Source organism: Podarcis liolepis (assembly GCF_965112155.1).
Source record: "Podarcis liolepis genome assembly, chromosome: 13".
NCBI lineage: Eukaryota > Metazoa > Chordata > Lepidosauria > Squamata > Lacertidae > Podarcis > Podarcis liolepis.
Window position 1 is genome coordinate 14342255 of NC_139573.1, and position 16544 is coordinate 14358798.

The window sequence follows — 16544 nt, forward strand, 5'->3', positions numbered from 1 at the left end:
CTGACCCAGGAATGCTCTCCTCAAAATTTCTATCCCACTCTAATGAATGAATAAATAAAAATAAATACATTTTAAACAGCCTCAGCTGCTCCTGAAGGAGCATCTCCACCCCCATTGTTCAGCCTGGACACTGAGGTCCAGCTCCGAGGGCCTTCCGGCAGTTCCCTCACTGCAAGAAGTGAGGTTACAGGGAACCAGGCAGAGGGCCTTCTCGGTAGTGGTGCCCACCTTGTGGAACGCCCTCCCACCAGATGTCAAGGAAATAGACACCTCAAGGCAGTCCTGTTTAGGGAAGTTTTTAATGTTTGATGTCTTATGTTTTTAATATTCTGTTGGGAGCTGCCCAGAGTGGCTGGGGAAACCCAGCCTGATGGGCGGGGTATAAATAATCTATTATTATTATTATTTTTCTCAACATCAAATCCTTGGGTAACCAGGAAAGTTTTTAAACACCACCTGTATGTTGATAACGGAAAGAAAAACACACGTCATGAGGGAAGAAACTTGCAACGTACGTTCATAAAATCATAGAATGATAGAATCATAGAGTTGGAAGAGACCACAAGGGCCATCGAGTCCAACCCCCTGCCAAGCAGGAAACACCATCAGAGTACTCCTGACATATGGTTGTCAAGCCTCTGCTTAAAGACCTCCAAAGAAGGAGACTCCACCAAACTCCTTGGCAGCAAATTCCACTGTCGAACAGCTCTTACTGTCAGGAAGTTCTTCCTAATGTTTAAGTAGAATCTTCTTTCTTGTAGTTTGGATCCATTGCTCCGTGTACGCTTGTCTGGAGCAGCAGAAAACAACCTTTCTCCCTCCTCTATGTGACATCCTTTTCTATATTTGAACATGGCTATCATATCACCCCTTAACCTCCTCTTCTCCAGGCTAAACATGCCCAGCTCCCTTAGCCGTTCCTCATAAGGCATCGTTTCCAGGCCTTTGACCATTTTGGTTGCCCTCCTCTGGACACGTTCCAGTTTGTCAGTGTCTTTCTTGAATTGTGGTGCCCAGAACTGGACACAGTACTCCAGGTGAGGTCTGACCAGAGCAGAATACAGTGGCACTATTACTTCCCTTGATCTAGATGCTATACTCCTATTGATGCATCCCAGAATTGCATTGGCTTTTTTAGCTGCCGCGTCACACTGTTGGCTCATGTCAAGTTTGTGGTCAACCAAGACTCCTAGATCCTTTTCACATGTACTGCTCTCAAGCCAGGTGTCACCCATCTTGTATTTGTGCCTCTCATTTTTTCCCCCCAAGTGCAATACTTTACATTTCTCCCTGTTAAAGTTCATCTTGTTTATTTTGGCCCAGTTCTCTAATCTGTCAAGGTCGTTTTGAAGTGTGATCCTGTCCTCTGGGGTGTTAGCCACCCCTCCCAGTTTGGTGTCATCTGCAAATTTGATCAGGATGCCCTTGAGTCCATCATCCAAGTCGTTGATAAAAACGTTGTTCCTGGGTCTGCCATTAATTGGCACGTGGACTGCCAGATCCTTGTCAGGAACATCTAAATCTGCATGCCCTGCCTGCCGTTCCAGCACTACAGATCCATGGGAGACATTTCCCTCTGGCCAATCTCATGTCAGACCATCGCTACTCATTTTGCCTCACAGGTAAACAACAAACAGCTATCACCATCTGTGCTATGGAGCCGTCTCCGGCCACCATTTTGGACAGGCTTACCTGCACCCTTCCCTCAGGCTCCACAGCTCCAAGCGTCCATTGAAGGCCCCGAGGCAGACCGTTACCTCCGACAGGAACTCACAGGCTGAGATCCCATCACAGGCACTCAGCAAGGACTTCAGTTCCTAGGTATTTGGGGAAGGGATGTGGGGCACATCAGAACTTCAGAACAGTCTTTGTAAACCATCACACACACACACACACACACACACACACACACACACACGTCAATCAAGCTCCTGGGCTCACAGGTAGAAAATGCAGAAGGTCCCAGCATTCCCTGGCTGGGAATGCCACTGTCTGAAGCCCTGAATAACTGCAGCCCATCAAGTGCAGACAAGATGGACCAGTGGTTTTTAGGTTCTCCGCAAAGCGGCAATTTAGGCCTGGCAGTTACTTGGTGCGTGTTATGTGAGGGGGTGCTATTAAGTGGGACACATCAAACCAGGTTCTTACCTGCCCAGTCTCTACATCCAGGAGGTGCAGGTTTCCATCAGCAGTGCCCACAGCAGCCAGCTTTCCAGAAGGGGCAATGGAGACACAAGAAGGAGTGGCAGGCAGGCTCAGGACAAGGCTGTTGGGCAACAGAGGTGGGGGGGGGAAAGAGTGTGATAGGGAGAATCCAAACAAGATCCGTGAGTCTTACAGAAAAAGGAAAAGATGAAATACAGCAAATACTTTGCAGAATTACCTGTTTGTCTTCTGAGCTTCCTGGGGCTTGTTAGCCCATTTCAGGATAGGCCTCCCGTTTTCAACGAGCTCATTCATAGCCTGAACACACAGCAACGAGCCGTGCGGTTCGTTGGCTGCCTGCTGCAGCAGCAGCAGAGGATTCTGGGAAAGCAGCCTCATGTTTCTTTGCAGGAAGGCCCGGAAGGTCCTCACAGTCTCATCGACCTCCAAGTCAGACGCAGTCTCTGAAAAGGCCAAAGAATCCTTTTTAAATGGAGGCGGACTGGATGAATTCAAATCTCAGTATGCCCATCTGACCTGAAACGACCCTTCGCGTTTCCGCAGTGCTGCCTTACATTTTGGCCCAGCCCAGCAGCAGCTTTGCCAATACCCAGCCTGCAAATTTCTCATCTCGGTCAGGAAGAGAGAAGATTAGTCTCCAAACCTCTAATCCAACAGGGGACAATGGCACCTTATGAACTGCTACCCCCATTCCAGCCACTAAGGGGCATCAGTGGCTCACCATAGAGTGCGTAGGCCTCAGAGAGGCTGTGGAGGAGACCCAGCCGGACGTGAGCGCTCACAAAGCTCAGGTCCGTCAGCAGAGAACCCAGCACTTCAAAGTTTTCACTTTGGGCCTAATGGATGAGAGAGTTGTGGTTTAAGACAGTTCTAGGCACTAAGCTAATAATAACTGCATTTAAAAAGACTGGGTGACTGGAATAGGTAGGTTGAGGATCGAAATTCCTTCCACAATGGAGAGCGATTATTGCTTTTAAAGGGTTTATGTTGCCGCACACCACTCTCAGGTTTTGCAAGAGGGTGGCATACAAATAATTTTGATAAATAAATGGGAGGATGTTCATTTCCCTGAAGGATACAGTTCAGATCCACACCTTCATACAACAGCTCTATTCTCAAGTCTCTCCACCCCACCTCCCCAATCTTGAGATCTACAGTTGCAATCAAAATTATTCAACTCCCATTGCAAATCAGGTTTATTATCAATATTTACAGAGTTTGAGCTGTTTGCAATGAGCAAATCAAACAAAAGAATCAATGAGATAGATCAACAACAGATGCTTCAAGTGGTTTCCCTAAATTCAGCTGAAAATGCAACTTATACTGGCTTCTCCAGTATCAATATTATTCAACATGGCCTCCTAGTTCCCCAGTCGTCAATGGCTAGCAGAGTCGTCACTTACCATGTGATAGGGAAGGGCCATCAAGGCCTCTGCCTCACAGCTCTGGTTCCAGGAATTGTCCAAGCCTACCAGTTTCCACCAATGAGCTGTAAGAAAAAAAGAGATCTGAGACAACTTCTCTGTTAGCGCCCACTACAGGCCACTTGGCTGAACTGCAACACCCCTTGCTGACCTATAGAGCCGGCTGCCACCTAGAGATTGGTTGGAGTACTACCAAGGTCTGCTGAAAGGTGCCGCATTTCAACCCGCTGATTAAAAAAGAAAGAAAAAAGCAGCCAAAGACCAAGAATTCCATAGTACCAAAAAGGTGAGAAGGGTTACCTGCCAAGAGCATATGAGCTGTGTAGTCCAAGCCTGAATTCTTCAGATAGCGCCGTTCTACTGCCATCCTCAAGGGGGCACTGGAGAGATGCAGCCGAGAGCCTGAAGGCCCTGAGGGGGAGCCACATGCCCCAAGCAAGCTGTGGGGTGACAGTAGAGAGTGATAAACCCAGTGCTCCCCAAAAACAGAGACAGGATTTTTTGCTCTCAAAAACTACCTAAATGTGCTTGGATAGTATTCTTCACCCAGGGCCAAGGATGGGAGCCCAATTCTCAACTCCCCAATGACAGGAATAATAGTAGTAGTAGTAGTAGTAGTAGTAGTAGTAGTAATAATAATAATAATAATAATAATAATAATAATAATAATAATAATAATAGATAATAATATTTTTGTTGTTGTTGTTGTTGTTGTTGTTATTTATACCCCATCCCTCAAAGAAGGATCCATTTCTCGAGAATATTCTCCAAAAGATTATTCTGGGGAATTTAAAATCACTACTCACCCCCTCAGGCTCCGCAGGAAGTCAAAGAAGGGGGCCATGGGATGGCTCCTGGCTTGCCTTTCGACACAGATGGCGTGTTCCATGGTGAAGTCAGTCCCATTCAGGTCCTTCAAGTCAGCAAGGATGGTGTAGAGATCTCGCTCCATGAGACCTGCAGAGGGTCACAACCACAGTCATCTATCTAAGAGTAGGCCCAGGGGCGGGGGAATCTGCGCCCTCCAGGCCTATGATTCCCAGCGTCCCCCAACAATTGGCCTGATCTAGATCAAGTGCCACTGGAACCTGAACAGCTCAGTTGGTTAAAGTATGGTGCTGGTAATGCCAAGGTTGCAAGTTCGATCCCTGTATGAGACAGCTGCATATTCCTGCATTGCTTGGGGTCGCACTAGGTGACTCTCAGAGTCCCTTCTCAACACTATAATTCTATGACATTGTATCCGAGCCTCAAAAAAACCAGCATTTTTTAGTTAGTGGTTATAAGAAGTAAGCTCAGCCTGCCCCTTACCCATCAGTGAGAGACACAGCTGTAGGAGGGACCAGGCTTCTCCCCTCCCTGACAGAAGGAACACTCCCATGACAATAATAATTTATTATTTATACCCTGCCCATCTGGCTGGGCTTCCCCAGCTACTCTGGGCGGCTTCCAACAAAATATTAAAATACCGTAATACATCAAACATTAAAAGCTTCCCTAAACAGGGCTGCCTTCAGATGTCTTCTAAAAGTCTGGTCGTTGTTTTTCTCTTTGACATCTGGTGGGAGGGCTTCTCCTGAGGTCCCGCTCTGAGGGCCTTCTGGCGGTTCCCTCACTGTGAGAAGTGAAGTTACAGGCAACCAGGCAGAGGGCCTTCTCGGTAGTGGCACCCGCCCTGTGGAACGCCCTCCCATCAGATGTTGAGGAGACAAAAAACTATGCAACCTTTAGAAGAGATCTAAAGGCAGCCCTGTATCAGGAAGTTTTTAACGTTAGAGGTTTTATTATTATTATTTTGCATTGGAAGCTGTCCAGAATGGCGGGGACAACCCAGCCAAATGATGGCAAGCGTGAATCAATTGCTGAAGTCTGGAGGGGTACTCTTGTGTTATAGTGCAACAGAAGCACAATAACCCACCGCCTCCCCTGTCACATCTGTGGTATTTGAAAAGTTGGAAGGATTTCAGATTGGAAACAAAGCAGTGTGTCTTCCCTGAAATATTTACAGGTAGAGGAATTATCGAAAGCAGACAATTGCCCAGAGACCATCACAAACACAAATCATCACAAATGGCAGCACGGGAAGGATATCTGGTGTGGCCCTCACAGGCCCAATAGCCTCTGGTCTGTGCGCAATGTCACCATTAAATTTCCCCCTCGCGTGGGACTTACCATCTCTGCTGGCCCAGAGACACACAAGGGCAACAGAAACCATCTCCTCCCCATGATCTTGCTCCAGGCAGCCCAGCAGGTGCTGCAGCAGCAAAGGAAGTGACACAGGCAGTTTCTGGATCCTCTCCGAGAGCTTGTGGATAAGGGGGGAGGGGGGGAAGGAGAAGAAACAGATGATCCAACACAGTGCAGAAAGACCCCTGAGGTCTGGAGCCATGCGATGCCTCATCGTTCTTCCTCCCCAACCCACGATCCGTCTCAACAGCTGCCTCACCTTCTCATACAGGGCAAAGAGCCGCAGGTCCTGAGTCAGCAGGGTCAGGTACAAAGGTTGCCGGGAGCCTCGCTTCAGGAGCACCAGCCGCATCTGTAGGGAAACAGGCGGAATCAAGAGTCTCAAAGCATCCTCTACCTGGGCGACCTCAGGCTACAGCGCCCACAAAAGCAGCTCCCCAAGCCTTTCTGTTTATCCCCTGGGGCCTTCACCAGCCCCTCTGGGTGTTTTTGCCTCGCTAAAATGTGTGCTTCAACTCCAATAATGCCCTTTGTTTGCCTACAGAAAGAAACATATGATTGTGTGAATGAACCAGCCTACTATACAACATATAAAATTTACATCTGTTGCTCCACCCACTTCCTCCTGCCCACCAGTGGCATGTGCCCCCCCCCCCGGGAGACTGCCCAGGTAGTGATGCAGCCCTGGAATCTAAAATAGGCTCCCCATTTCCATTCTAACCACTGGATAATTTATCATTGGAGGGGGAAAGTATGGGCAAGACGTTTAAGTACGTTTTACCCCAACCGTCCCTCCAAGGAGCTCAAGGTGCCCCCTTTTATCCTTGCAAGGTAGTTTAGGCCAAGGAGAGACAGTGGCTGGCCCCAACGTCACCCAGAGAGTTACATGGCAGGGTCGGGATTTGAATCCAGGACTCGGTAGTTCTCCAGCCACTACTAGGCCATCCTCTGGCTCTGAATAGCCCAGGAAAACCACTCCTTTTCTTCCCTGCTTCTTTTTCAATAATCAGGAAGAAACGCAGGTGGAGCAACAAGCAAAGACCAACCACTTCAGAGCAGATCTGGAACCTGCACTGGGATATTGGTGGTGCTCAAGAGTCAACACGGTGTAACGAGTGAAATTCTGCATGTGCTTTACCCAGGTTACATGGGGGAAAGCAGCAAGTACTAAACTTTCATTAGAACAGCATCCTTCCTTCTCTTTAACCCCAACACGTGCATATCTTTCCAAAACCATACCGTGAATTGCTCACATGTTTTTCGTTCCTTGAGGACTAGTAACTTAATCAAAAGGAAAAGGCTGAACAGCCCTGGACATGGGATACTACAACTGTTATTTAAATCCCACACTTGTGCAGAACAGTCCAGGTCCCAGAACTTACACAGCTTACTTATAGCTTTCCAGACCACACCATCAATTAATTCAACCCCCAAACACAACATTTTATTTTTCCATTTACTTGGTTGTTGAAAGCCGACTCCTCCAACTTTTTGCCATACAAGGCCAGGTCTTTGCGGACCATGGCAACTCGGTCAGGGGGGTCCAGAGGTCCAAGGGGGACGGAGAAGGCATCCTTCCGCCGCTTGAGAGACCCAAGGAGTACAGATTCCTCAGAGACGCTGAGGACAAGGCTGACTCGCTGCAGGGAGAGTCAGACAAAAGACAGAAGGTTCATGCAAAGAGCAGGTGCAAGGGAACTTTGGGCCATCATCTGTATGTGGCTGGTGGGAAAGGATGCATGCTATATTCACACACAGGTGAGGGCTCACCTGGGGCAGCTCTTCGGGCAGCCAATCAGAAACCAGCTGCCCACCGGCCGTGTAGGTAAGGTCAGCGCCATCCACCAAAACCACCAGAGACTGGCGTCGCTTCAAAGACAGGGCCACAGAATGGAGGAGGGAGTCAAACTGGCCAACCAGCCCCCTGAAAGGAAACAGAGCAGCCCTCTTATTCCCTTACGCAGAAGCTTGCAGGTGAAGCAACATCAGCCCTGATAAACCAGGCTCCTCAAAATGGCCGCCATGCTAACCTGTAGCTTTTGGGTGGGGCTGGAGGATGCGCCAGCAATTTCCTCAGCTGGGCACACAGGTGGCCCAACACTACCTGGGCTTCGGCCTGATTGGGCCGAGCTTGGGTGAAGTGGGTCACGACGTGGTAACTGGGAGCAGGGTCTTCTTTCTGCTGCGGGGCCTTCGCTCTGAGCACCTGGGAAAGGGCCGCCTGAGGTAAAAGGAAGACAGCAGAAAAGGAGGATTCAGCAACAGGTCTGAGCTGAGCCAAATCAGGCCTGGCCAGTGTTGACCACATAACTCATTCTCCTAGCTTTTATTCCATGCTAATATTGACAAACAGCAGTGTCTCGCAGTAAATGAAAAGGAACCAAGCAGAGTGTCAAAGATCTACAGTAAAAGAAAAACTTTACTGAGGCAAAAACTTCGTTCCATACAATGCACATGCAGAGTAAGAGAGCAAAGAGATAAAGCAGCTCGCTGAGCCCAGAAATTTATCTCTCTTGGCTCCACGTGACCCTGAGTTAGTCAAAACAATATTAACCTTCCAGAGTCTTCCAGTACATTCCAGAATCTTCTATAAACTTCCAGTATTTTCTAGTAGTTTCTGCCCTCAAATACCTTAGTCATGACAAATATGTGCTTTCCGTGGGTTGAGGAAGTCACTATTCCCTCAGCTCTCAGGTTTATTAATTCCTTCAAGCAGCTCAGTGTGATAAACATGGGTTTTCCCCTCCCTACTTTATCCTCACAACAATCCTGTGAGGTAGAGGTTAGGCCAAAAGAGAAGAGGGAGACTGACCCAAAGTCAATCCAGTGAACTTTCAGGGCCAAGTGCAAGATTTGAACTCTGGTCTGTGAGGTCCTAGTTCAATCCTCTTAAACACTGACCCTCTTTTGATGAAAGCTTTACTGCTTTACTACCGCAAACCAAGGTTTTTCCCCAACCCTGTGAATGCATCTCCTTGGTGCATGGATGGTGTTCTGGCTACCTACACACTTTGAGAATCGGGTTCACTATTTGTATCTAGTGACTCCTTCCCACCTCCAAATCTCGCTTCCTTTACTTACCAGGAAGACAGTCTTCCCTTGGCCAGCCTCTCCGCTCACAATACAGAGCTTTCCTCCGCGCAGCTGGGCAGCCACAGAATGGACGAGTTTTGCCCGGGCACAAAACCTCCTCTGCTGCAACTCCTGGAAAGAGTCTTGCAGGCCAATTTCTTCCTCCTTTTCTGGTTCGTCATCGGCCAGAGTGGAGCCATCTCCCTGGGGGGTAAGCAGGGATGGGAATGATGAGAAAGGCAGACAGGCACCCAAGGGTGATTGGTTTAGAAACGAACCCCCGTGGCTTCAAACTGCAGTGTTTTAAAAATGAAATAAAAATTTGCAAGAGTGGTTGATGTTCTTCACTGTGCCTCTGAAAAGCCTCCATTACGTTTAGGTCCATCCACCTGTAACGAAGGAAGCTTTCGCCTAACATGGACTGGAACTCATGACCTCGAGATCAAAACGTATTATATTTCTTGCTGGAGGGCATGTTGTTGATGATGTTGGGAAGGGGGATATTGGGGAACTCTTCCCACTCCATAAACTCACCATTACAGAGAATGTTTGTAGACATAACTGCTGGGAACAAGCTTCCCTCTACGCAAAAAGTCCGTTAAGAAAAAAAACAAACACGCTTGCCCAGTCTTTGCTTTTTTCAGTCTTTACCTCTATAAACTGGTGCCGGAGGCATTCCCATACATCCTGCAGTACCTTGACACCGAAATCTTCGAGCCCCTTGACGTATGGCCTGCCCTGGGCTACCCCGCCCCATTGACAAACGTATCTGATATAACAGAAGAAGAGAGAACCACAGATAGTGAAGACGTTTGCCGAAGGGTCATGGGATCTCTCACTGCCCCCACCAATATCACTTTCCCATCACCTGCTACATGAAGCCAGGCTGCCATGGTTCTCAATTCTCTCCTTCAGGTCTCCCAGCCGGCGCTTGGCCTCCTCTGACTCAGCCACGAAATCCGCCCTCCACGTTTCTGGCACGGAGCTGCCAAGAGTGACAGAGGAGCAAAGAGGCACTAGATTACGACAGACCACAATTCTGAATCAAAGGGAAACCCACATTCTGTGAGATTTGCTTCCAAGATTCATGTTTTCGAAAGAACCTGGGTGTTTTGGTTGAAAAGCCAAAGCTGGACAACCAAGAAGTTTGGATACGAGTTATACATATATGCATATACAGTCGTACCTTGGTTCTTGAACGCCCCAGAACTCGTACGTTTTGGCTCCCAAATGACTGAAAATTGGAAGTGCATGTTCTGGCTTTTGAACTTTCTTTTGGAAGCCGAACATCCAATGGGACTTCAGCAGCTTCTGATTGGCTGCAGGAGCTTCCTGCAGCCAACCAGAAGCTGCACTTTGGAAGTCAAATGGACTTCTGGAACTGATTCCATTCAACTTCCGAAGTACAACTGTGTTTATTGGGGGGTGGGTTATGGAGGGCTGAGAGAGCTCGTTGCTGTTATTGATATTGTTGTATCTTTAGTTTTAGATCTTATGATTTACGTGGAAATTGTTTCCATCTAGTTGTGTACGTTTTTATGTGTTTTACTGTTTATGACTTCTGCTATGTTTGTAATTATGTAATTTTGTAATTACGTAACTCTTGTCATGTTGCAAGCTGCCTTGAGCGTAGTTGCAACTATGGAAAGGCGGCATACAAACAAAATGATAATGATGATGACTATAGTCCATTGTCCCTCCTGAGTCATGCCTTCCTTCAAAGGAACCGGTCAGGAAACCAGTTTGCTTTGCAATAAACATGTACCGGTTCAGTCTCCCTTTTATGATGAGGGTTGCTTGTGATCAGCAATTCTACAGTCACACCATATATGCAATTTAACAATGGAAGGGAAATTTGTCACCCCAATTATTTCAGTTGTCTTTCACTCTCTTCTTGTGGGCCTACAGCTAGAGGAATCTCAGACCATGTTACAAATCAGATTTAACATCTTTCCAAACCATTTTGTAGCTTTGCTTGTACGTATCATGGTTGCATACCAAGGGATACTGGAAAAATGTGATTCTGCCAGCACATGCAAAAGAAGAGATACCCAAGAGAGACAAGGAGGCCAATGAATCAAATTCTCAGCACCTCTCACTAGAGTTGCAATCCTCTGAGGCTAGCACAAACAGCATAGCTATAACCAGAGTATGTTTGGAGCAGAGGTGTTGTCACAGTACAGTACTGTACTATGGAGGGAGTGGAGCTTCAGGACCCTGGACAGCTCCTTGCCTCCCAGCAGAAGCACTAAAAATGGTATGCACACATGCACAAGTGTGTTTTTAATGTCCATAATGTATGCCAGATGTAAAGCTTGAGTGTTGTAGTGGAGACAGAGTAAGATCAGGGAAACATGGGATTCAAATCCCCACTCAACCACAATGCTCTTGAGCCAGTTGCTATCTCTCGCCCAGACCTACTTTGCAGGGCTGTTATGAAGATTTTGAACTTGGTACCCAGAGTAGAGAAGAGAAGGCCTGAGGGGCCCACAAAAACTTACTAAGATTAATAATAAGAAGAATTTGGATTTGATATCCCGCTTTATCACTACCCTAAGGAGTCTCAAAGCGGCTAACAATCTCCTTTCCTTTCCTCCCCCGCAACAAACACTCTGTGAGGTGAGTGAGGCTGAGAGACTTCAGAGAAGTGTGATTAGCCCAAGGTCACCCAGCAGCTGCATGTGGAGGAGCGGAGACACGAACCCAGTTCACCAGATTACGAGTCTACTGCTCATAAAACACACACACACTCCAATTTTTCTGATCCCTTCCCCCACAGGTCTACACATCTCTAATCCCGATGTCCTTAGAGAAACAGGGTAAATGAATAAAATCAAGGTTCTGTTAAGCACAACTCACAGGAAGACAAAAAGGGAGGGATCAGAGGAACACAGCCCCATCCACAAGCCCAATCCTACAGTCTCACCAGATGCTCACACAATTCAAAGCATTTTGTCTACAGCTAACAAAGAAGACTAGAGATCTGACGGACTTACTTTACACAAAAGAAACACATGAATCTTCAGGATGCACAATTCTCCTCCAGAATGCCAAATTTCAGCCCAGCGTGGCATCTGGAAAATGTTGCACCAAAACCAAGTGCCCTTTCCATTGGGATCAGCAAATAACCTGAGTTGGAAAGTACCCCGAGGGTCATCTAGTCCAACCCCCTCTGCAATACAGGAATTTTTCGCCCAACATGGAACTGGAACCCATGACCCTGAGATTAAGAGTCTCATGCTCTGCTGACTGAGCTATAAAGCAGAATGGAAGTATTGGTGCTTTGTGCAATAACTATTATAGGTTATGGCAGGTTAACATTAAGCTACACTACATTACATTACAGGCATATGGAAATATTTTAAAACAAAATGCTTTACTCAAGAAAGTCTGGCTGCCGGAGGTAGAAGCAGCTCCTGGATGGTGCAGCAGGGTTCTCACAACCGTTCAGGAACTGAACCACCTCCAGCTCAGTGATGGAGCGGCCCGCTGGGTAAGACTTCACCTGCGGAGACGACATACAAGCTTTGCAACTCTCAACTTCAAGGACTCCTTAGGGCTGTTTTGAGGTCATCTTTTCTTTGACTGCATTCTTGCTCTTCTAATGTCAGTTGTCCCTCACATCCTCTTCCCCTTCCCACTGAAGTTTAGTCAGATTCAGAGTTCTCTGCCTGCTAGCACAAGGGTGGGTTCTAATGTGCAACAGCTGCCCTTGCAGGAAATAATCGAACAACAGGCTGTGCAAAGTTACCAGCAACCTGCCTACTATGCATTCTCTCGTGTGACAATGTTCCACTGGAGCAAAACATTTTCACAGTGGAACAAGTATCCCCTTAAGTGACTTTAAGATAGAGCTGCGTTAGAAAAAACCCTAAGTCTCCTAGGGCAGCAAATTCATTTTTAAATATTTATCCTGCAAGGTGTTATATCCATTAACAGTATTCCCTTTCTTAGGGAATACTGAGAAGGTTGCTAACAGAATGAGGGAAGCAGGGACACGCCATGAAAGATCAGCATCTTTTGCCTCTTCCTTGCCTACTGTTCCCATTCCACACGGTCATTCGAAAACTAACTAAGAATTGATACCAGAGTTTACTTACTGTATTTTTCCATCTACAAGACGTCCCCATGTACAATACACCCTCTATTTTTGGGGACTCAGATTTAAGAAAATGGGGGGCGATGACCCAGAGTATAAGATGGCCCCTAATTTTTGACATCATTTTTAGGGGGGGAAACCTAGTTTTATACACGGAAAAATACGGTGGTTCCTTCTCCCTCTCCAAATTAGTATTCTTTCTGTGCCATGCCTTTTTTTAAGATTACAAGGCTAAGAACAGGGAGTGTATTCTTTTCACAGATCTGTAACCTGTGCTGGGGAATACCATTCAGGAACAGAAATACACATACTCATGGGGCGAGCAACAAAATTTCTGCCTATGAAAAGGAGAAAACTGCTAACCATACTGTGCCCGTTTTGTTTCGGAAAGAATGCTTCCTCCTTGGTCCTAAGTGCTACTGAGCAGCACTAGAACTGGCTAACTCACAGTCTCTTCACTCACCCACTCAAATTGGGGTTCATCTGGCAAGGAATACTCCGTAGGGATGTGGCCATACCGCTCCCCAAGGATCCCAATGAACAGCTGACTCCGACAGACTTCTGACAAGCAGAGCTCCAGCTGCCTAGAGAGAGAGACAATGAACCTTTAGAACATCTGTCTGCTGAACCTCCAATCCCACCACCGCCTTCCTAAATGCATTTATGGGAGACAGAGTTACACAGGGAAGAAAAACAAGTGAAGGTGTTCTGACAGAACTCCCATAATGCCTTGCTTCCGACGCACAGAAAATTTTGATGCTGTGTTTTCTTTATTCACTCAGTCAATAGGGGAAAGGCCACAGTCCAGTGGTAGGGCACCTGTTTTGTGTGCAGAAGGTCCCAAGTTCAACCCTGGCATCTCCAGGTAGGGCTGGGAGAGACTTCCTGCCCCAAACCCTGGAGAGCTGCTGCCAGTCAGTGTAGACAGTACTAAGCTAGAGGACCAAAGGTGTGGCTCAGTATAAGGCAGCTTCCCATGTCACTTTTCCAAAGAACAAATTCGAAAAGATCCCCCCAACTGCACAAGAGAAGTTACGGACATGAGACTGGGGGTGGCAATTGCGGGCATCAGGCTCCGGCCCAAACATTAGGCGAAGTGATGCAGCTGCCTCAGGCAGCAGCAAAGAAGGACTGGAAGAGGAGAACTGTGTATGTGCCACATGGCCTGCCCTCTACCCTGTAAGCTAGGCTTCTACCCTCCAAGTGTAGTCAAAGGGTGCTGTGCTTAACTAAAATTCAACTATCAGACAAGCTGACTTAGAACTGAGGAAGTCTGGAGCACCCCCCAATAACCCTGGTCTTTCCCCTCCTCTCCTCATACTTGTTCTGCTGGCTCTCGTGCTCAGTGATCCCCCAGCGGAGGTCGATGTCCTCTATCGCCAGGCAGAACTGGGCTGCCCGGGCTCGGAGCTCAGGGAAGACGGAGCGGATCAGCAGGTCCCGTTCGCCGTGCATGTCCCGGAAGGTGGAGGAGACAAAAATCTTGACGGAGCGCCACCTGTGAGGGAAATGATGCAGGATACAAAAGCAGTCATAACCCTGAGAGGTCTGAGCACCACAAGTGCCCACTCGGCCATTTTGATCAGGCAGGTGCCTTCACTGTACAGTCGTACCTTGGAAGTCAAACGGAATCCATTCCGGACGTCTGTTTGACTTCCAAAACATCTGGGAACCAAGGTGTGGCTTCCAATTGGCTGCAGGAAGCTCCTGCAGCCAATCGGAAGCCATGGAAGTCCCGTTGGACGTTCAGCTTCCAAAAATAGTTCGCAAACCGGAACAGTCACTTCCAGGTTTGTGGCGTTCAGGAGCCAAAACGTTTGAAAACTAATCTGTTCAAAAACCAAGGTACGACTGTATTGTTTTTGCTGCCTGCTAAATACGTTTTTGTTTAACCTATTCAGTTTGTAGAATGTAGACTGGCGTTTTAATGTGGATTTTAACTTATTGTTGATTTTTTGGATGCTTTAAATAGTTGTTTTTAACCTGCTATTCCTTCTGTGAACAGCTCCGAGGTTGCTGTTGGTTTTTTTACAATCAAGCAGTATATAAATTTTACGAAGCTCCACTTGTAGGGCAAACCATACATAAACCTCAGTTCACAGTCACCTGCTCTTGGGGGGTGGTATCAAGGAGGCAACCCCAGTTTCCACCTCAGCCGCCACGGCCTTCCGCTTCTTGGGCAGGCCATGGAGCTCGTCGGCCTTCCCAACGTGCTCTAGGAACCGGGAGTTGCCACATTCGGCCATGAACCTGCAAAATACAGAAAAGGGTTATTAATCCAGCACAAAATGCAAAAAAACAAAACCCAAAATGAACAAGGTGCTTCTCAGGTTTCTGTTTCCATGGCTGGCTGCATGCCAAACTGCTAGTAGCCACCAGCCATCAACGCTCATAAACACACACTTTAAAAAATCATTTTCTGGCTTTCAGTGACCATTTGCAGAATTAATCCTCAGCTATCCAAAGGAACAAAGACGGCTGAAGTTCTCTGAGTAAATACACATTGGAAAATAGTGTCCTGCCAACCGGCAGTTCTTCTGCATTTGCTCAGTTCTGAGACTCACCTGAGCACTTGCTCATTGAACCCGCTTATCACAACATTCCTGGAACCGGAGGTACTTGGATTCCTAAAATTGGATAGGGGAAGGAACAGCACTCAGTAAAGTTTGTGGGGTGCGTTCCACCAGACCCCCCCTCCCATGCTCCCCCCCCCCTCTTTCTAATGCTCCAAACCTAGGTAGAACTCAAAAAAATAAAAGTGGGAAATGTAAGTACCATATATTTCCGTGTGTAAGACGAGGTTATTTTATTGGGGGGAAATGCTAAAAATTTGGGGTCGTCTTATACACGGATAGTGCTGGGATGGGACAGGCGATTGGTGGGTGCCTCGAGCAGGAGATTGTCAGTGGCGTTTAAGGGGGTGAATGGAGGCTGCGATTTGCTGCTGCGGCAACCGGGCATGCGATTGTCGGCTACTGGCTTCGTGGATGCGTGTGATTGGCAGCGGCGGTTTGGTGGGTGAGCAATTGTCGGCAATCCCCCTCCCCCGAAAGCTCAACAACTGTGGGCAATCTCCCCCCCCCCCAGAAAGCTCAATAACTCTGGGCAATCTTCCCCCAGAAATAGGGGTCGTGTTATACACAGAAAAATACGGTATATTAATGGGAAGCTGCCTACTACATAAGGGCAGAAAATATTTCAATAAATGACTTCATTAGTTAATAAATAGTTTGAGATACAATTAAACAGTGGTAGAATTAAATGACTGACTGATTGATTGATTGATTGATTAACTGAATGAAATGATACAATTAATAATGACTGATTTTTCTATGTTTTTAGCAGTTCCTGTAAGTCCCGTCAGGGGAAAAAATAAATATATAATCATTATCTTCAAAGAAGGGTTGTAGCTCTCTCTACCAAGGCGGGGGGCAGGGGAGAGACAGCGATATGGGGGGGGGGGGAGCTCCTATTGGCCAGTAATGTACATGAAGAACTTAGATACATTTACTTAAGAACATGATGCTATCACTCTTCCCAAGAGCACTGGATTAAGTGGATGGGATTGGGAAGGACTAATAGCTGAAGCAGATTTC

General features: G+C 47.2%; 1 protein-coding gene across 4 annotated transcripts in view; it reads right to left on the bottom strand.

The window, feature by feature from the left end:
• The window catches only part of TEP1 (telomerase associated protein 1), a gene marked incomplete at its 5' end in the record, with an annotated part of 52343 nt that overhangs the window by 15986 nt on the left and 19813 nt on the right, over nucleotides 1-16544 (bottom strand). For all 4 annotated transcript variants that reach the window (XM_083471074.1, XM_083471073.1, XM_083471072.1 and 1 more), the window contains 20 exons: nucleotides 1693-1817; nucleotides 2149-2266; nucleotides 2384-2609; nucleotides 2888-3002; nucleotides 3570-3655; nucleotides 3891-4030; nucleotides 4397-4547; nucleotides 5763-5895; nucleotides 6037-6129; nucleotides 7238-7417; nucleotides 7548-7701; nucleotides 7808-7998; nucleotides 8859-9053; nucleotides 9501-9618; nucleotides 9718-9834; nucleotides 12230-12354; nucleotides 13412-13532; nucleotides 14270-14446; nucleotides 15055-15198; nucleotides 15513-15575. In XM_083471074.1, the coding sequence (XP_083327200.1) occupies nucleotides 1693-1817; nucleotides 2149-2266; nucleotides 2384-2609; nucleotides 2888-3002; nucleotides 3570-3655; nucleotides 3891-4030; nucleotides 4397-4547; nucleotides 5763-5895; nucleotides 6037-6129; nucleotides 7238-7417; nucleotides 7548-7701; nucleotides 7808-7998; nucleotides 8859-9053; nucleotides 9501-9618; nucleotides 9718-9834; nucleotides 12230-12354; nucleotides 13412-13532; nucleotides 14270-14446; nucleotides 15055-15198; nucleotides 15513-15575 (2772 nt within the window). The remainder of the gene's footprint in view (nucleotides 1-1692; nucleotides 1818-2148; nucleotides 2267-2383; nucleotides 2610-2887; nucleotides 3003-3569; nucleotides 3656-3890; nucleotides 4031-4396; nucleotides 4548-5762; nucleotides 5896-6036; nucleotides 6130-7237; nucleotides 7418-7547; nucleotides 7702-7807; nucleotides 7999-8858; nucleotides 9054-9500; nucleotides 9619-9717; nucleotides 9835-12229; nucleotides 12355-13411; nucleotides 13533-14269; nucleotides 14447-15054; nucleotides 15199-15512; nucleotides 15576-16544) is intronic.